The 21,958-nt window shown below is 39.8% G+C and overlaps 1 protein-coding gene across 1 annotated transcript in view; it reads left to right on the plus strand.

Annotated features, from left to right (window-relative positions):
* Positions 1-21,958, plus strand: part of ABRA (actin binding Rho activating protein) — a 29,954-nt gene that overhangs the window by 1,335 nt on the left and 6,661 nt on the right. The window contains exon 2 of the mRNA XM_080381569.1: positions 989-20,994. Within this exon, the coding sequence (XP_080237695.1) occupies positions 20,249-20,994 (746 nt within the window). The 5' untranslated portion in view covers positions 989-20,248. The remainder of the gene's footprint in view (positions 1-988; positions 20,995-21,958) is intronic.

Consider the following 21,958-nt stretch of genomic DNA (forward strand, 5'->3'; position numbering starts at 1 on the left):
CAGCGAAGCAGTGATACTATCCATCAGCAACTGCAGTGCATTAACCAGGGCATCAAGGTGAAAAACCCATTGCATTACTTCCCAAAATGCTTATTCCAAGTTAAATGAGTCGGGGCTTTTGATCCTTAATGAATAAGATTTTTATAGCAAGGCAGCAGTATAACCACTTTAAACAAAACCAAGAAATTTACTATTAACTTGGATCTCAACCACTCAAAATATCTTACTTTAAGCACATAAGTACATCTAATGTTACAACTTAAGAAAAAGGAGAGGAAAAGAACCAAAAAAAAATATTCAGTAACAAAAATTTCAGGTTGTGAATTTATATAAAAATGTTGGGTTTTTTCATGTAATAGTTTGATCTGACATTTTCAGATAAATATTAGTTGTTAGGAGAGGGTAGGTATAATAAGATCTTCCAGCAGCTGTTCAAGAAGACTAAGTAGAGGTGGAGAGCAAGTGATGTCACATCACCTCTCTTTAGGTTTTCCAGGATGTTGGTGAGCCAGGCAGGCTCCATGTGTATACTGTAACCAGGGTGCAGTGAAATCTGTCCCACAGCCTGCCTAATTGTACTGGGAAAGGAAAAGTTTCCTCATGTCAGTTGCCTTACACCAACCCATAAGTTTTCGACAGTCTATGCATGTATATTTTTTACCCTTATTCTCAATTCTATAGAAACAGCTTTCATTACCAAATTACCGCTACAATTTAGTAATTCCACTAGTAGGATGAAGTTTCTGAGTGCATAGTGATTTTCACTGACAGGTAGTATCCTGATGAAAAAAAAGAAAAATATTCCTCATGAAGTTAACATAAATACCATGAAGTACAGGAAGGTTCTCAGAGGAAACAGTGCAGACTCCTTTCATTTAAAGGTCTATCTCGGGGTGCGTTATGATCATTTCCCTGAGGTAGCTATATGAAGTGTAAGGTAATACTGATTTTAATTTTTTTTTTTTTTTTTTTTTTTTTTTAATTCTAGAGTTGAAGGCTCTATAGATAGGAATATTACAAACTGTTAGCAGCCTGCTACTTCTGGCCAAGACTGTGCAGTCAGTATGGCAAAGTGCAGACTCAGCCAAACTGAAAATACCCATTGACCTCAGGAGGAGCTGCACGTTCCAGAAGGGAGTCTCGGGAACAACCCTGGGATCACATGGGCTGAAGCCAACCTCGGTGGCAGCTTAACATGCCCACCCCTCCATTCCCCTCCTGTGCCTACTGTATTTGAGTCTTCCTGACCTCTAAGATGACGTGGTCTGTCACCACACTAAGCAGAGAGGAGCTGTGTGCTCACACAGGCATCAGAAGGTGAAGGAGAGAACTCTGGGCTGTCCACACAACCCATCGCCCAGCACACACCTGTAGCCCAGCACCAGCTGAGCCTGATGCCTGCCCACACTTCCACACTCCTTTCCAATGAGCAGCAGAATGGAAGAAACCACCTAAAGGTATAGCTGCAGCTTCATCTGGGAAAGGTGGTAGCCCAAACACAGGCCTGGACTCTAGGAGAGAAAACCTTCCCTCCTCTCCCTCCAAGCCTCTACTGACTGAGGGTTTCTTCCCTGGAAAATTTCACCTTGCTGCACCAGAGCAGCAGCTCTATGCAGAGAGGAGAGAGCTGTAAGAGTAAGTTTAAGACATCTAAACCATTTTGTGCTCCCTTTGCTTGGAAACAGCTGGATCAGGTTTGGTGGGACTTTCCAAATAAGGCACCCGAAGGAAATACCATGCTGAACAGCAGGAGTTACAATACAAGGGGTTGTCACTAGAAGTTTTGAGTAATCTTACAAAAAAATGTTACCAATATTACCTTAAAAAATATGTGATTATCTTTGATCCAATTTTATAGAAATACTTCAATAATAATTGTTCCTTCATTTGCTTGACAAGCCAGGTTCAAAAATCTGTTTCCCTGGCAACAGCTGAGGACATTAAACTGTACAATGTGTCTAGGAAAGAAAATAAATGGGAATGGAAAATTACTCCTGAAAGTTAGTTAAAAGGGAAGGAAAAAACCTAATGGGCAAGCTGTCACACATCAATAACCTCAGACATCAAATCTTTCATCCTTCTAAGTTATGTAGGAAATGAAAGGCTAAAGCTGGTAGTTGCTGTTGTTGCTTTTATCATTCAGTTGATTTGCTTGCTGCAGTTAGCAATAAGTGCCAAAAACTGTTTTGGCTGCTTCTAAGAGACAAAAGAGGTTGAATAGTGCACACTTTCCTCCTGAAACACCACTGGCTGAGGTGGCATTGCACAAGCTGTGCTAGGTAGCCATCTTCAGAGGTGCCCACTGGTTCCTTCTGTTAGAAGGCGGCAGCTAAATCTATGTGCAGAGGTGAAACAGCCTGGGCAGCCATTCGCGGGACACTGAAGCTCGTGACCAGAGAACACGGTGAGGGTCTTTAGGGTCCCACCCTCTGCCTCAGCATGGCCTCCTGCACACCCACCTTGCAGTGCACAGAGTGCTGTGCAGGGAGGGAAGGCAAGTCGTGCCCCACTGCTCTGTCCAGCCAGCACAAGCTCTGGTGCCAAACCAACAGCTCTCTGCAATTGCAAAGCATCTCACAGGCAACATCCCAATGAAGCTACTGCCAAGCATCCCACAGTCAGATGAAAACCTTGGCGATACAATTTGCACAGAGTGTTCCTGTTTGCCGTGTGGCCTTTTTCAGTTTTTTACTCCTATTAAATACAACCCCAAACTTATTGATCTTCCTCTTTACCCGAGTTCTCATTGGAAGACTGACACAGTTTGCAAGCTGAAATATTTCCAGGAATTCACAGAACACTAACTGATTAAGAGCTTTAAGAAATTCTGTACTTTCCGAAAGTGAAAAATCTCAGAAGAAAGTGAGCAGAACCCTGTTCTACCTCCTCTTCAAATGATACCAGCAAGTTGTTTGGCACAGAATCACATTTTTTAAACTGAATAATCCACTAGACCTTCCTTTCCCATCTGAACAATAGCAAGACAAAAACAACACCTACATGTCCTCCATATACCACTAATAATTACCTGGAAAGACAACACTGGAAGAATGTTACTTGTCCAAGAATCGGGCACCAGCTGTGTCATCCAATAAGATTTGTGTCCATCCATCTCAGTGCTCAGCTCTGCTAGCTGAAAAAAAAATAAATATATATCTGAAATTGTAATGAAGTACCAGGTATTTATTGAGATAGAGTGTTTCCTGCCTGTTTGTCTCTAGACTGATTTACAAAATCCTCTCCATCTTTTGTAAACTTAGTTTCCTTGCTAGCCTCATTTCACGTTAAGAGTGATCTGGCATATTTACTGCCCCTTCCCTCAGGGAACTGCAAACATACCTATTGTGAACTAGATTATACCTTCCCCCCTCGGCCACGGGAGTCTCTCCCTGTCCATAAGGCATCCTCCAGCAGCTTGGCTGAGGGCTAGCAACATCAGTTGTCAGATTTCTGGTGAAATACCTACTCTGCAACTGCTAGCCACTGCTGGTTGATTAAATATGGGAAAGTAGAATGAAAACTACCACAGCAAGGAAGATACGGTTCTATGTATTTTCACATTAATAGTTCAGTGTTATTGATGATGGTAGAGCAGGGAGGCAGCTCGTACTTCCTACGCAATAGTTTATAGCTGTGGCGCTTTATTGTCAGGCTCTTTTTGATTACTTTTAGCAGGAGCCAGCAGGAAAAAATGAGTGCTACACAAGGTGCAAGATCCTCATTGATCACAGTTTGAAGCTTCTTTCAAGCCAAGCTTCTGTTTCTGCACATGATCTTTGTCATGGTTTAAGCCCTGACATGGTTTAGCAACTAAGTACTGTGCAGCTGCTCACTTGCTTCCCAGCCCCCAGAGAGATGGCAAAGAAATTCAGGGGAAAAAGGTAAAGAAAAACTTGTGGGTTGAGATAAGAACAATTCAATAATTACAAGATACTACTACTGCCAGCAACAACAATAATTGTAAATGAGAAAGAGAGAAAAAAAATCCAAAAGGGATAAAAACCCCAAGTGATGCCCAATACTCACCATCCACTGACCAATGCCCTGCCAGTCCCCCAGCAGCAGTCAGCAGCCCCAGCCAACTCCCACCAGTTTATATACTCAGCATGACCTTCAGTGGTATGGAATATCCCTGTGGCTCGTTCAAGTCAGCTGTTCTCTCTGCCCCCTCCAGCCCTCTCATTGGCAGGGCCTAAGAAACTGAAAACTTCTTGATTTAGTATAAATATCACTTAGCAATAACTAAAAATATCAGTGTGTTATCAACATTATTCTCACAATAAATCCAAAACACAGCACTGCACCAGCTACTGACAACTAAGAAGAAAATTAACTCCATCCTAGCTGAAACCAGGACACCCTCTCTCCATGAAAATGAAGAGGAAGGAGATCAAATCTGATCCCTGAAAAGAAAGATCAGAGCCCTGGTTATAAGGAAAAAATGAAGCCAATGGAAAAAAAAGTCTTTAAAAGAAATTAGAAGTGCAGTTCTAAGGATCAGTCTGTGGCTAAGAAGCCATCCAGGTGATACCAGCTAGGATTTGACCTGCTGATATGAAACTCCCTTGGTCTTCACTTCGGTAGCCTTAATAAGATTGCTGGCTGTTAAGGCTAGAAAGGCTGCACCTGGTGCTCTCAATGCTGAGTTATGTGCTACTGACAGAGAAGGAACAGCAGCTTGTTCCAGCCACTAGCTTCTGCTGCTGATAATGGAGAAAGCAGCAACAACTACCGTTAACTACCATTAAGGTAGCACGGCTGTGCCTACTTCTGCCCAGGGTCCAATTTCACAATCTGAAGTAATAATCTACATGGTCTGAAGTCATCCTCTGCCTCCAGCAAAACAACTATTGATGTATTTTCTAGGAAGCAGATGCAGCAGCTTTGCTTTTAAGGGCCCTGGGCGATTGCTCATTGGCCATGTTCTGCTCTTAGTTGCAAATCAATGTTGACTGAGACTGTTCCACCAAACTGATCATGCTTCCTTGACCTGTGCCTTTTAAACTTTACAGGCTAATCTAGTTGCTTAGAGAAGCAGTTTAGGTAAGCAGGTGCTGTATGTGGAACAGCAACAGCCGTCATTTGTGGAGGATGATGACAAGATTTATCCTTTGCTCTTGGGGAAATTTATTTCACAAAGACGAAATAGCCCCAGGAAAGTCCTCTGCCTCCCAGACATCATTACTACAATAGGTTTCCTTGTACCAGGGAAATTATTTTTTTCAGTGATTCATGCTAGAGCTTTATGCAATTATAAAAAAAACCCCAAACAAACACATTTTACTGTTTCCAAGAAAAGAACAAGGTCTCCAATCCAACTTCTTTTTTTATGAAAGCTACTGTGGAGAAACAGGAGAGATCTGAGGTGCTTGTAGAAACATTTTGTGTTGCTAAGCTGTGCAGCAGTGCTTTCTGTTGCCTAAGCTTCCTAAATATGCTTTGCTGTATGTCCATTACTGTCATCTGGCTCCTAAATTAGCATATAAGCTTAACTGAGGACAATTTTGTATCCATCAGGCTGGAAGGCAGTCAGTAGAAAACTGGTTTTATTAAGGCTGACACAGGAAAGTTGCATTGTTTCAGGAGCCTTCTTGTGTTGCCTTCCACAGTAAATGGTCATAAACAGCTATGGGAGGAGAGAGGGAGTGATAAAATGACAGCTGATACCAGCCATGGCTTTCACAGCCTCTAGCAGCTGACATCCAGTCACAGACTTCATCTATTCCCTTCGCAGCTTCATACAAGTCTTGATAGACTTGAGGAGGGAAAAAAAAAAAAAAAAAAGAGTTTTACAGAATATGGCAGTAGGAAGAAGACAAGGTCTGGTAGCAGACATTCCTTTCTTAACCTTTTGGGGACCCACAAAAAGAATCTATCAGACTTTAGTACACTTCTCAAGGCCTTACTGTTTTTTTGTGGTCTGCAGAGAGGTCTAAGAACCGAGGATCAGTTCCTGCCCAGCATCTATTACCAACAGGGGACCATCCATCACTGACTCTAAAATTATTTCCATTCCTTGTCATGACCTGAATACATGATGTGACTGATCTAAAGTGTTACCTTCAATTAGAGAAACTTGTAACGATCTTACTCTTTTCTTTGTGATTGCTGGGGAATGGGAGGCTTGATACCCCACAGTAGTGCTAGGTGGCATTTCTGCAGTGTTGGCCCCACTGTGATGTATTAGCAACAGGAATAGGAAAGTTCTCCCTGAGTGATGTGGTGGTCATTTTAATCAAATGTTGCAGCAGTTCCCCATGATTCTCACATTCGTTAAAAGATCATGGAACAGAGTCACAAGGTTTGGGTTGAGATGCCATTAAGATAGTCTTTCATCACAACACATAACACCACACACGGTGTTTCTTTTTTTAAAATGTTTTATGCATTTGGAAAACTTTAGGACCAATTTCTTTTTGGAGTAAAATGCAATTAAGAAATGTGCTGATGCTTAGATTTGGATGTGATGCTTAGAAATAAATTTGCAATCTAGTTTAAAGTATGTGATTGGAAATGTTAAGCCCAGGGCTCTATTTAAACAAAGCAAAAGTAAAATCCCCCCATCTTTGATGTTGGTTCTGTTTATAAACTTTCTAGGCTCTCTGCTTTGTTCAAAGGACTATTTCAGAACAGCCCAGAGAAATACTTTATCAAATGAAAATGCCAAAGAACAACAAAGAGGGAGCCAGCGAGGTGCAATGAAACAATTAAAAATTAACATAAAGCATGACCATAAAACTTTGTAAAATGTAAATTAACTATTAAAGCACTAATACACAGTGCATTATGATGTTCAAATTAGACTTATTCAGGTCTGGTAAAAAAACCACACTGTGCAGCCAAGGAGACAGGAAAAGGAAATCTCCGTCCACAGAATTACCGAGCAGCCTAATTTCAGTGTAACAAACATTTGAGTTCACAGAGCTTTATTAGCCCAAGTCAAGATAGAAAAAGCCAGAGATCTGTATGGAAAAGACACTACATGTCATTATAGAAACACATTAATAGGTTATTTCCAGAATTTCTAAGAGACTACAGAACTGCTGATGTTGTAAAGGGCCTGACAGCTGCTGCCTGAAGATACTGCAACTCTCATCAGTTTCATTTTGGAAAGACAAACTCCGGTCAGTGTGGCAATGGCAGTGAAGAGGAGGGCAGCAACTCTGACAAGGACTGCAGTAACTTAGTTCAGCAGTTGGCAGTGCTCACAAAGAACACGTGTGTGAGACATTGGGAGATACACAGAGAAAATAAGTGATTTCCCTTTTTAGATGTAGCAAAAAATAAAGTCGTCTGCTTTCCTCCCAAAATGAAAAATCAATGGAGGAAGCAGAAGTATTTAACTAATTTTCCAGGGGGTGGGGGTGGGGTAGGAAGTTTTGATTCTTACAGAAGTAAGGTTTACAGTGTGAGGTTACATTTAATATTACATATAGTAAATTCTGAAATAAAACACTGAAAAATTAAATGCAATATTTTCGTTTTCAAGCTCTGAAAGGGAAATGTTTTTAATTTTTACAAACTGTTTTCAGTTTTTCCTTAAAAAATCTTTGGGCTTTGTGGGGGCAGATGAAGGGTAGGGTCATTCTTACGAGGTGCCAAACAATGCAGTTTTGAAAATTCCCGATGTTATTTCAGAATTTTGTTGAAACTGACCTATTTTCTAGAAACATTTGATTTTTATGTAACTTTATATTCAAACAGAGAAAGTACTCCATAGAATATTTTATAATAAACTTCAAAAAATATCTTGTGGCATGCAAAAAACTGCTCTCATTGTAGCACAGTATTAGGAGTACTACTTTACAAAAGTACAAAAGCCTATGCTTGTGCAGCTCTGCTCCTTCTCTGCCCCAGGCATCTGTCTCAACCCAAGAACTTTGCCTACCTTCCACGGAAATGTCTCCTCATTCAGTGCACAAGGCAGAAAGTTTTTTGGAACAAGCCATTACACTTTTTCTGAGCTTTGTTATCACACACTATCCTGAGAACATCATCAATAAAAAAATATTCATGACACCTGTCTATACTGGAACGGGCCAGCTCGTATAAAACATTCAGCAGCAGGAGGCACATCATTCCCATTTTTTCAGATAAAGAGCTATCAATTGTAAGAGCTTTTTCTAATGTGCAATGTAAAATACGGTATTTTACACAGTTCACATAGAGCTCATTGAGAGCTAAGTGGAAAGTTAGTATGAGTTATCCAACACTGTTTGCTACAATTTTGATAATTCTTTTGGATGGACTCTACAGTCCATCCACATTTAAAAAGGAGAAGGTTTATTAGTCCCTCTTTCTCTGTAACAAACATGTTTACAAAAAACATGGAGCAAGTCGGTCTAAGTGGTTTCACGTGCAGAGGAACATATGTCTTCTGATGGTGTCATGCAGCAGGATGATGTCTCATGGAAGGTGGTTTCAGGTTTCTGAACAGATTGCTGCTGGGATGGTGTTGCTGCTAAGTGAACGTGCCAGTCAGGATCAGAGCTGAGTCTTTCATGTTATAGTAAACCCAGACCGGACCCTGGCAGTATGACCTCATTAACCTCATGACTCTTGATCTCTCAATTATGTTCAACTCTCCACTCACAGAAGAATTTGGGACAAGTCTGGCTCCAAGAGTAATTTATTTATTTCCATAAATGATCTATTTACATTGGCTTGGAGGTCAGCATCTTTTTTTTAAAGCCAGTCACACTGACTAGGGATTATCTATTCTTTTGAGATGCTGTAATGGTCTAATAATACAGAAGTAGGACAGATAGTGTCACAGGAAGACATTTAACCTGTGAATTAATTTTCCATTTTCCATCTGGAATTTCATCAAGAAAAATGAAAATGATGAGAAGTGTTCAAAGTGACTCTTAAGACTTACTGCAGTCATGCAATTATATGAACTAATCTTGACTAGACTATGAAAATCCCCTTGTTCGGAAAGCAGGTGAAATTTAGAGAAGAGCTAAGCTGTACTGAGACCACATCGAGCATGAGAATGAATAAGCATTAGGAGTATGGAAAGAGGGGGAGGTCATAGCTCCATGCTTACACCAAAGTTACCCATACCTCTCATTAATGGGAGAATATTTCTGACGGGTTTTGTCCAGTAAGAGGGCTCTGGATCAATGTTGGTATCTTAATTCTATCATTATTTCTTCTGCAACCCCTGGTGTCATGGTTAAAGTAACAACAGGCACAAGGACCCTTGCTGAGTCACAGAGGACGTAAACGTTCCAAAGCAAAATTGGGTGAATTTGGCAGAGGAGTGTGCTGGCTATTGCTTCAAAGCTTCACAAAGCTTCTTACAAATTCCATCCAAATGAAGCCATTGCATTTTCATTGCAGAAATGCCTGAGCAACCTTGGATCAAAAGCTTCATTTTGATGAAAGATTAAAGTCTTCCTAAACTTAGGCATGTATTTAAATGTACTATGGCAAATGCTCATGATTATTCATGACAGTAAGGAAAGACAAATTAAGTTTTTGTTAGAATGGAGCAGGCAGGAGCTAACTCATATAATCTCCAAAGATATCTCCAGAAGTAACTTGTGATACCTTGATGTTGTTCTGATTTGCAGTGTCACTAAGACACTTAAAAAACTGTTGCCATTGTTATTCTCAAACACGTTGAAGTTAGCAATTTCCAAATGAACTGGAAGAGCACTTCCCTAAAATCAATATAGTAAGATGTATCATGTCCTCCACAGGGAAAACCCATCCAGCACTCAGGAAAATGTTGAACATATATTCAGATTTATTTGGGTGATTATGAAATGTTTACTTATGTTTCTGTTAGGATGTGATATATGCATTCATTACTGCCGTCTCTTAGCTCTGCACTCTAGCCTGGGCAGCTATGAACCTTTCAGGGTGGTGAACTCCATCCTGTGACTTTCATCCTGTGGTTGGTCCATAGTTGTCCATATCCTTCAGTCCTAATAACATCGGCTTGTCTGCAGTTCAATTAAAATAGAAGCTTTTTCACCTACTGATGGGCCACCGCCCTTCATTATATCAGAATAGATATCAGAATCTGACCCTTTCAGATGTCCCTAGGTTTGAACTGCTTTTTGTGTTAAAACATTAAATATGCATTCAGTAAGACATCCAGTGTTGCTTCTATGTAGAAAAAGTATAATATTTTTTAAACAGGAGAGCTACAGCAATTTGATCTGTTTCTAATACTGAGTTCCTAAAAGTACTGTTTCACAGCTGGACTTTAGTCTTTGGTAGATTTTTAATAAATTTCAAGGAACCATCCCAAACTAGACGCAATACCACAAACATGAAAGGCACAATCACCCAGTACAACTATTTACTGAAGATTAGATAAAATTAGATAAAATCATGCTCAGTCATAGAAATCAAATCATCCTTTAGAAGTTCTTCTGTATTGTTAACCTACTTTATTTACTATTAAATATTATTCCTAGTACCCAGCTCAGAATCAAAATTTTTCAGTAATGATCAGTAGAAGAATGTCTTCCTCCCCTTTACCTCCTCAGCTGACCAGTTCTTGTGGACCCCTGCTCTGGGTACCTGGCTCTTCGCACGATGTTCTTGAAACACCTTCAGTGCTTGGCACCATGAACTCTGCTCCCAGTGCTGGGCACAAGCACTACATGGATCCAGTCTCACGTGCACAACACAGCCCAGGCAGGACACATGAGCAGCACCAGCAGGGAGGAGCTGCACAAGAAGCCAGAAGACTGTGTGCTTCATGAGAGCACAACGTGGGGAGAAACCGGTAACAGAGGTGGAGAGGTGGGAGCTGCACTGAGCATTCATCCCAGCTCAAGGCCTCCCTCACGTATCTCCATTGTGAATCTCAGGAGAAAGTGCCTTTGAAGGCTTGCAACCAGCCCCCCAAAACAATGACAATGAGAAAAGTTCTTCCTGCATCCAACTATTTTTATTGTACTTTTAACGTACACACAGCAGATATATTTCCTGCTATGGATTTTTCCTAAGCTGGTTGCCAAACATGTAGAATATTGTAGCCTTGGGGCTCGACTAGATCTTACCTTTTTTTATTATTCAACTCACAAAACAGGAGAGCCCTTAAAAGAGAGGTTGCGAGCAGGTATCCTGGCTCAGTGCGTTGCTTGCTGCCAGCCTTTGCCTGTGGATTCTGTTCACTGAAATGCTTCTCATGTGATTCCCAGTGGGTTTCAAAGCGTACGATGAGAATACTTTTATCTTTATTACCTCCCTCCTACCATTCAAAATCTCCCAGTTGCTTTCTCTTTCTTTCCTGAATAAAGCTGGAACTTTATAAATCACTATGTGAAGAGAAATACCAAGAGAGAAATAAAGACCAATATTGATAGAGTGCAGCAATTTCAGGGGAGAAAAATATTGGCAATCATCTGGCTAAGAGAAAAGAGCAAAATTAGATTACTTATGTCTGACTTCAGTTTCTGATACTGTTTTTTTCTGTTTTCAGTTTCTGATACTGATATTGGAAAACCTGTTAAGCCCTCAGGAGCAGATCCATTGGCCTCTGCCACAAACCTTAACAGGCTCCACAGAGAAAAAAAGGCAAATGCAATAGTTCCAGAATTACCGTACCCAGTTAAGTGCTGTGGGTACGATAGCACTCTTCAAATGCAAGCATATGTTTCTTCTTTCTCTTTAAGAAAAGAGCTAGAAAAGCTAAGGCTGTATTCTGGGGCTGTTAAAGAACACTGAAGTTGTTATGGTTCAGTCAAACACCACTCCTAACCGTGTCCTGAGATATACAACACTGGATTAAGTCAGCAGTGACTAGTGATGTAGGGATGAGCTAGAAAGGCCCAATTCAGTGACAGCAAGAACCAGTTTACCTGCCTGAGAAGCAAAACATCTCAAGCTGACCAGTCATGCGTTATCAACAACCAAAACCCACTCTTGAAAATTCACCACCTCCTCAAATTTTCTGTGCTCAAACAGCTGACACCACTTGTGAGGGAAGTGGACTTGGTTCAGTCAAAAAACAGGGTGGCGAGTCGATTTTTTTCTCTCCAAATCTCTGTTAAAACACTCATCTATATTTGAAATCTCTAAATCATACACTGGATTAATAAGCGTACCTGTTCATGTGCTTAAGCAGAGCATAAGGAAGCCACACAATTAGCACACCAAGCTGATGAGAGAACTGAATTGATATACCTGTGACGCCCTCCCAGAACAGTTCATTCTGGTTTGGGTATTGCTACCAGCAACGAGGCGTCCTTGTGTCCAAGGCGAAAACACAGCTTGCTCCCACACTGTGAATCAAATGATGGGCAGATTTAAATAATGTCATGGGGCATAAACCTCCAGATCCCACTCCTCTGCTCTCGTCTCCTTCTTGCAAAGAATTTTACATCTTAATCATTAATTGCTCTTAGGTAATGTAAGAAAAAAGGCAGACGTCTGAAGAGTAGTTTAAAAATGAGGTAGCCATGTAACTTAATCTAACATGTTTTTGAAGTTTTTGATCAAAACTAATCCCAGAAGAGCCCTGGGAATCTCAGCTCTTGACTTCCCTGGCAATTGATGCCTAGTTGTGAGCCATGGAAATACCCATATGACAGCGTAAATATCACCTGGTCTCCTGGCAATTCCCATCACTCACTCCTTGACACCTAATGTCAACCGGGCTTATGCAAGTAACTTCACAGAGCAGCACTCCTCTCGTAGACTGACCATGGGACTTTCACTCGGGTAAAGACAAGCAAAGTTAGGGGTCTACTTCTAGTAACAATAACACAGCTGCATGCTGTTAAAGCAGTTGGTGGTTAAGTGAGAACTAATAAATAACGGTATGTCCTGCCTGTTGCAGTGGAATGCAATAGCGGGGGGGGGGGGGGGGGGGGGGGGGGAGCAGGCAGAGCTGACAGCACTCAGGAGACTTCGTTTGCATTACCCAAAGGTCAAGAATCACAGCCACAGTTTACAGCTTCAGTATGCCACTATCACTTTTAAAATGAGATCCCCTGTAGTATGAGAAACATCGTGATGAACTAGCCAAGAGGATTCCTGCTTTCAACCACGGATATCTCCAAACCTGGGCCATAATGTCACTTGTTCCAAACAATCTTTTGCATCAAGACCTTTAAAAATATGGAATAACAATATAGCTGAGCATGACTTTGACTGAGGCATTGAAGATATGCTAGTTGCTTTAGCTAATTGATAGATTTTAAAAGATGCAGTATTTGCCTAATACAAGGTATTTCCCCCACCGAATATTTAAAAAAACCTTTACAGTAGAATACTTAAAAAATACTGAGATAGGCCTGTTTCCTCAGATCTAAGCCTGATCCTGAATTACAACACTTCAAAGCAAATAATGAAATATTGTATTTATTTTATACATAAACTGTTTTTTTCTGCATTTTCTCTTTCTATATGTAGGTTTTACTGTGTTTGAATGTTTCCTAAAACTTCCTGTCTGTTTACTGCTCCTTCCTTGAATTATGATTTCGGAAACTAAGACTATTCTTTTTTTAAGTTGCAAGACTTACAATATAATGACAATAATTATCAACTCTGTTCAGAGTTAAATGTAAACTTTCAACGATCCTTAAAAAACCTGTGGTTGGTCAACTATATGCATCAATGGCACAACCATATGGTTTATACTCTGTATTGTCAGATCTTAAATAAAACTTGTAGATTGTAAAGTTAATAAAGGAGAACAAAGAGATGCACACCCAGTAATACCTGGAAGTAAATGCACTTTAAACAGACCAATGATGAAGCCAACACTCAAAGTTATTCATTCAGATCTGCTCTGTACTGCTCTAATTAACCAGAACACACTGTCTCTGAAAGGAAAAATCTTCGGAAAACTGAAAATTCTTTTTTCCTCTCCTATTTGCCACCTTCAAATCTGAGAAACAGATTACAAAACCAATAAACAGAAACATGCAGTTAATTTTAACAGAAAAAAAAATGAAAACCATAACATATGGGAACACTGCCTTATTAATAGGTGGAGGATGGATATTGGATTATACCTCTTATCTCTTGTTCTGTAATATATTATTTGTCTATACCAAATTGTGCTTTTAGTTTTTTTTTTTTTTTTTTCATTTGTTATTTCTTCCTTGTAGATGTTTAAAATACATCTATCATCTATCACATTACATCTAGGTGTCTGATTTCAGGTTCTCCTATTCTGGTATGGCTCCCGTCCATCTCATATTGCAAAGTTATGTGAAGACTTTAAATTCCTCTTGTCCAATGTTCTGCTCAGGGACAGGTTTCAGTAGCAGCCAGTACTGTCATATTGTTGAAGCCATAAAACTATTTCTTGGTAAGCTGTAAACTAAGATATGTGAGCAAGTTGGAACCTTAAAGTTAAATTGCTCATAATATTAAATAATTTTCTTATCAGAAAAAGGTAACCATTCACTGACAAAGAGATATGATCAATATAAACTTGGATAGCAACATATTTATAGGTAGCTTTTAAAGGCTATCTCGTTTTCAGGATCTTCAGAAATTTCCTCATAATGCAAACGGAACTGAATGCCTAATGCAAATGATTTCCTGCAGATGTCTGCTTACACTTTTAAATGAAATCGCTTCATTACTGCTTGTTAACTTGTTTCTGTTCACTCCCTACAGATATTCAGATACAAGACGTATTAATGCTTGAAGGTACAATGGGACTAAAAGCATCTGAACTTACATTCACTTTCTTTTCCCCTATAAATTTGATTAAACTGCATGGATTCCTTGCAGGCATCTAGCTCCCAAGGAAAGCCGTGGGTACTATATGCAAAAGTAGGAAGAGAGTGTCAAATGCTTTGAGGCTTTACATCCTGATCTTAGTTTTCTTCTTCTGTAAAGTGAAGACAACTTTAGAAGAGTAAGATATTCAAGACAGCAAGGAGTTTTGTCACGTCAGTAGCAGGGCTTGTATAGGAACTTGAAGATAGATGTATGCATTTGCATCCTGAGTTCGGTTTCTCTCAGCTCTAGCAGCCAGGTCTCTCTGCCAGACTGCGACATGCTGAATTCTCATCTTCAGCCAGTTCTACAGGGCTGTTTTCTATTATTTGGCTGGCTTGCACTCAAGTCCGTCTCACCTAGAGCGAGAGGAGCTCTGGGGCTATGCTCTACAATTCTTTACAGCTGCTGCTACTGGATAGTGGGTCTTCCCTCTCCTCCCATTACCCTTCCACAACTAGGAGTCTTTCAACCCTGACTCTGACTAGGGCTTTGCTGGGTTCTTCACAAAGCAGAGCTGTCATGATAGCTCATGAATAAGCCCTGATCTCTCATATTGTTGAACACTGAAATGACACATAATGAAATGTAGATTCAAGACTCCCTTTTAATTACATAGGGATAGTTTTCTCAGTACAACAGAATTTCACCAAAAAAAGACTACGGCTATATACAGGATGCAATCACAACAAATGGCACCAATGAATGCATAGACTGCCTTCTGTTAATGGCCAGAGAGGACCCAGTAGTCCAAAGGCTCAGGAGCGGTCACTTTCTCAGGACGTAGACACCTGGATTGTACATGAAACTGCATGCTGAACGGGACACAGCTGCTCGTTACTGTTGCTAGAAGTGTTATGTTTGACGTGAACTCCAAAAATAAGGAAATCCAGAACTCTAACCCTTTGGCCAGGTTTTCTGTCATCACTGGCAACATATGATGTTCTTACACAGCGTACTTTAACAGCATCATGATGAAAAGAAAATTCAGTCTTAGGGTTCCTATCGATAATAGCAGCTGGTAATACTTTACATGAAACACAGCTTGTTCTTGTTATTCACCACTAACTCTGAGGAGGAAGATAGCATCTTTCATAGACTTACAATTGGTTGAAAATTAAATTCCTTGTTTTAAGGCATCAAAAACATTGAATAACTTATTTCAATGTCTGACAAAGTAAAGTAATGGATGAAGGATATGGTCCTACTTTTAAAATAAGCATCCTTAAAAAAAAAAAGACAAACTGGTCTCCCAGAGGCCGTTAATATTTCACAGCATGACAGAAAATAAAAGAATTTTAAAATAGTACATAACTATACAAAGAATAATCCATTGAGGGGGAAAAGAAACCTTCCACACAACAAAAACATCCCAATTTTTACCACTGTCATTGGTGGCCTCTCAGCTGGTCCTTCATAACTTTGGATTTAGGAAATCAGAGCTATTAAGTGAAATGCAGCAACTGAAAAACAACAACAAGGTCCTAGGAACATGTACAGTCTTGTCTAGAGGTTCAGATAGATTAAAATCCCAGAACTGTAGGCAGCCAGGTGCAAGGAAAAGGGAGTTTACAACTTTCAAATGAAGCATCGATCCTGCTCATCTATTTACTTTCTCCAGTTGCTATATCTCCTATATACCTTCTGCAAGAAATGGTCTCTCAACTCTGACTTCAAGCATGGTTTTTAAACTTGTGAAAGCCCACGACACAGTCAGTCTCACCACGCCTTGCTGTGCATTGCAGTATACTTTGTGACCCTGTCAGGTACGGAAGACACATAGAAAATATGGTCCATACTCAGGCCGCCTAAAACATACCTGTCCCCTAAGGGCTGGCTTTTTAAGTGCCAGTAGGGAGATTAGGCACAGAAATTTAGGTGTAGCCTTGGCCTGTTATTCCACTAAGAATTAAAATTAAAGCTATGAAGTAATAAATTCTATTTTTAATGCAGTAAAACATTTGTAAAGTATGCAGCCCTCCAAGTATGAATCTCAGTGGATGACTCAGGAATTATTTATACTTCTCTTATGATTAACTTCTTGCTGGCAACATCATATAAAATAAGGCACCATTCAACACTTTCAAGGCAACATCATTGTACACCTTAAAATTAAGCATCATAAATACAGTTATCCTCAGAATAATTACATTAAAGTTTCACTGGCACTTTGGAGAAGCCTGTGATGTTATAACTTCAGCTTAAAATAGTGACCACTTTAAACATTTGTTTAACATATTGTCATGCAAGATGGATTTAACAGTAGTTTAGATCTGTAATCTGGGCGTTTTTCATTAGTCTGTAACTTTTTGTTGTCATTTATTTAAACTATGTAAACATTAGGTCTGTAGAACTATGACCAGTACACCGAGGTCAAGTCCATTAAAAAAAAAAAAAAAGAGGCTCTTTATTAACAAGTTCTTTGAAATGTGCTGTAATTTCCAAACATTCCTCAAGAATGCAATTCTTTTCTAACGCCATGAATTTCAAAACAACTTCTTGCAAAGACTGTATGAAAGTAAAAGTGTTCAAGAACCTCAACTGTAATTACAGTAATAAACCTAGCAGAGGCCTTTGTAAAAAGGACAGTTACAAACAATTTTGATTTTACAAATTACATTAAACCAAACTTAATGTGGTTTTTTTTTGGGTTTTTTTTTTTTTTTTTGTTTTTTTTTTTTACAGCAAAGTAGCAGTCTTTGGAAGATCACAGAATCCACAGGATGGTTGAGGTTGGAAGGGACCAGTGGAGGTCATCTGGTCCAACCCTCAAAGATAGGCAAAAGCAGCAGATGCTACACCTCTTGATATTGATCAGGTGTTGTTTTTTGGTTTTTGTTTGGTTTTTTTTTATTTTTATGCCATATGCAAAATTCATTGAAATAGTACAAATTTAACTGAAAATCCACATAAAAATAAATAGCAATCTCTCTCTATCAAATTGAGTGTTCTTATTAACTGAGTCTACTTTATAATTACCTGCTATTTTCTATTGTGATTCCAAACGTGGACTAGATGGGACATCTATGAAATATGAATCAAATTGCAAGAACACTGGAACAGGCATTAACAATCAAATTGGTCATGACAAATTGAAAAACTTATCTGAACCAATTAGAACACAAATAACAACAAAGATGGTCACATATGAAGGAACAGTCAGCTCTGTGAATACATACAGCTATTCAGCAGGAAAGTCTTTGGCAACTTTGGGGATTACAAGCAGAATATGAATGAGGAGCACCACGTACAAGACATCTGTTCCTTTTCCACACCATGGCAAACTTAAACCAGAATACCATCACCATTCTGGGCATCACACTTGAGGAAAGATGCAGACCTAGTGTACGTTGCCCAGAAGCTGGCGAGAGTGTGATGAAGGATCACAAAAACACAAGAAAAGTCAGGAAGGAAGATTGAGGAGGAGTACAGCAGTCTTCACAAAGAAAGGCTGCCTCGGAAAGGGTGGGATTTGTCTGTTCTTGGCAGCGACGGGGCCTTAAGGTGCTGTGACATAGGTGAAGGTTAAAAATGATTTATTTAAGCCAGTTAACCACTGGAATAGATTGTCTAGGCAGAGTGGGGAGTATGTACTGCTGGTAGTCGTTAAGAACAGGTAAAACAGGAACCTGAACACATGCAGGTAGAGCTCATCCTACCTTACAACAGGCATCCCTATTGGCCTTACAGTCCATGACTGTCTTTCCACAGTCACTTAAGTTTCACTGCACTCCTTCCCTGGCCTCACCTCCTGCCTCTGTATTTAGCTTTCATCTCATTCCTAAAGCCCTGCCCACCCCTATACTCAAGAAATCACATGGAATGATATAATGAGCTGCTGTCATACTCCTGTTCGCATATGTATTATTCTCTTCTTTCACTTCCATCTTCTTTGTATCTTAGGGAACATACACCACCCTGTGAGCACGCATGCATGAGTATATGTACTTTTTATACACAAGAAGCTCCCGTTCCTGATTAGCCTTAAAACGCCACCAAAATAAATGTTTGTAATACATGCTTCTTAATCAAGTTGCATCACAATGCCTTTTCACAGTTATGATGCAGTTGGTAGTAACCAAGATCGTACAGTCCACAGAGGCGACACATTTCTTTCTAAAATAAATACATGAGGAAATACCTAATAGCAACACTAACTTACATTATATCATCAGTTTTGAAGAGGCAATGACCCCACAGATTAATGAGGAATTCTGCCTAGAAGTCAAAGGTATGATATAGTCTTACATTATTAAACAAGAGCTAGATATGATGTAACCTACTTCAAAGAGCTCGGCCTTTAATAGAGAGAAGGCGGCAGAATACCAAGAGTCCATATTTATCTCTGACGTAACACCAACGAAGCCAGCAGAATTCCTTGAAGTTCAGTATGCCTCAGAGCACCGTATGGCAAGTGTCGGCAGGTCACCCTGTAAGCTGCAAGGTATGGATGGAAAAAGCAATGACATCTTGCGTTCCTATTTAGGAAATATACTAAGAAATGAAGTATTACAGGATGGTATCTCAGAAAATGTCTGCTTATTATTATCTAACAATTGATGTATCAATTCACTAAAAAATTTTACAAATTCAAGTATGAACACACTCCAGGAAACTGAATTTTTTCTATATTGTATGTGGTAAACATAATTATGCTGTAAGTAATACGTAGGCAAACACCAAGTTTTATATACAACTTTCTTGAAAAGCAGTCAGGAATTAAATAGGTTATACTTTATTCTTTCAAAATCCTAAAACTATGAGATCAGTCATCCATCTGATCGAGTCAGACTTACCATATTAATCCCCAGACTAGAGAGAGTGACTCCTTCATCCTTAGCACTGACACCAAACATGATAGTGTTCCCAGACCCCCCTGAAGGTATGTTCTAAATAGATGGACATTAATAGATAATGACTGGGAACAGAGCACATAAACACCTTTTAAAAAATTAACAAAGCTGAATTTCCTTGGACATATGAGCAGTAAGAAGAATTCACCTAGCACCTTTGTAGAAAATGCATCTAAAAAATTCTCATTCATAGCCTGCTTCTGGCTTTACACTCCTTGACGTGGACCGCTATTTACTTGTGATGATGAGGAGTCTCTACTCTGGCCAAAGCTGTTAGCAACTGCCAGCACTTCACATTTATCGGTTTCATACACTCTGTTCAGTGCATCTAACCCAAGTTCTGCACTTCTAGAAGAACAAGACCCTTGGCAATAAATTGAGAATTGAACAGCCCCAGGCAAGGGGGCACTAAAGGAGCTGTTAATTTCCCACTATTTGCAGCACAGGTCTGTGTCACCCTGTTTGCATCATGCATCATTCATCTGCTGTGATGAAATGCAACCCTGCGTTTTAAAAAAAGACCTCCGTAACACTGAGGATACTGTATCTTTGTGAGAAGTGTTTCACATATTTTCCATGGGCACAAACTGCTCCTGCTGCTATTTAAATCTCTGTCGCTCTCTTCAGAGGGCATTATTCACTTCAGGAAGTTCATTCAGAAGGTGCTTAGCATAAGAAGGGGAAAAGCCAGCATGGCAGCAGACAGCAACATGGCTCCTGAAGGAAAGCCGAGTACTACTCCTGGGAAAAGGGCTGTCCACAAGATCCGAATGGCCAGCCTAGTCTTCAGCTTGGCGCGAGGCTGGCAGCAGTGGGTATCTGACCACCACGTAAAGCAAGCCCAGGAGCCCCCTGGATGGGCCCCCCCTACAGAAGATTCATCAGCTCAGCCTGCACAAGAAAGATCCTTTGAGAAATGGACAATTCCATCTGTCAAGAGGGACCAAGGAAAAGGTGACGAAAAATCCATAGCAAAGGAATCAGTGACGATAAGAGATGCTGAAAAAAATTCAAGGGAATCAGATGAAGCCCTCAAAAAGTTCAGCATTAAAAGCAAAGAGGTGACAAAAACAGTTGTAAGCAAAGCCTACGAACGAGGAGGGGATGTTAGCCTCCTCAGTGAAAGATATGAGAATAGCAGCTCCGAGACAGCCAAGCCCAAAGAAGAATCAAGTGCTATTGATAAAATTCTTAGTGACAAATTATCTCCAACGATAAGGAGAAAGTGTTCAAACATGGTATCAGAGTTGACCAAGGGCTGGAAACAGATGGAACAAGAGGACAAAGAGGGGGCTAAGGAAGAACTGCTGCTTAAGTCTCATGATGGCAGCCTGGATGCAGAGGACAGTGGCTATGGGGAAGCAGAGGACAAACTGGAGCAAGAAGATAGTGACCAAGAGGTGACAGCTGTGAGGATTAAACGACCTGTGCCATCTTTGTAAGTAAAACATCTTTATTACGTTATCACATATGGTCAGCATGGGACTGTGAGACATATACAGGTTTCCACGAGGAAGATGTGGGGGGAAATGGTAGCAAATGGTCAAAGAGAAACCATTATTCTTGAAAAAAGTTTTTAAAAAAACAAAAATCCAGGAAACCTTTCACATATCTCTCTGTGCTTAAGTAGTTAGTCAACAACATCTGACTGTAGCCTTGGGTTTTAGGTGATATATATATAATCACAGGAAATTATGTTTGGGAAATGTTAATTATCTTTAATTTTCACACTGGATTTACTGGTTCATGGAAATCACTACTTACTTCTTAATACTTTAGTTCATATTTCAGAACAACAATTTTTACCTCGTCAAGAGCCCACAGCTATTCATTTATTTCAGCAAATGTTAAGTCTAAAGGAATATACTTGACAAACAGTATTTCCAAATACTTATTATTTTATTTAGTATAAAACCTAAATATTCTCAGCAGGAATTTGCAGAGAATGTCCAAAACAGACTTTGCAGGAATTACTTCTAAGTGCATCTTAACAAAAGCTGGGTTGACTGCTTCTCTTTGGAAGCTTTCCACAGATTCAGAATTCATCAAGTCAAAGAATAAAAACTTTCACAGGAGCTGGGACCCCAGACTTACATTAGAAAGCATCCCGACTGCCTCAGCATCTGCAGGATTGATTTGAATCATGCTATAGACTTCCTTATGCCTGTAAATTGTGTGAAGAAAAAGGAAACAGAATCTGTTACCTATGGAGTTATTACAGGTTCTAGTTAAAATTTTGAGTTAAGTAGCAAATTCATAGCAGCAGACAGTTTTGAGTAATACTTCTTTCAGTAAGAGGCTTATGCTTCAAGATTACTACTAATAGCAGGTACATATTAAATTAGGAGCCCAGGCAGTAAAGAAAATTGCATAGCCATGCAATTCATGGGAAGTCACCCAGA

Source organism: Falco punctatus (genome assembly GCF_963210335.1).
Source record: "Falco punctatus genome assembly, chromosome: 3".
Lineage (NCBI taxonomy): Eukaryota > Metazoa > Chordata > Aves > Falconiformes > Falconidae > Falco > Falco punctatus.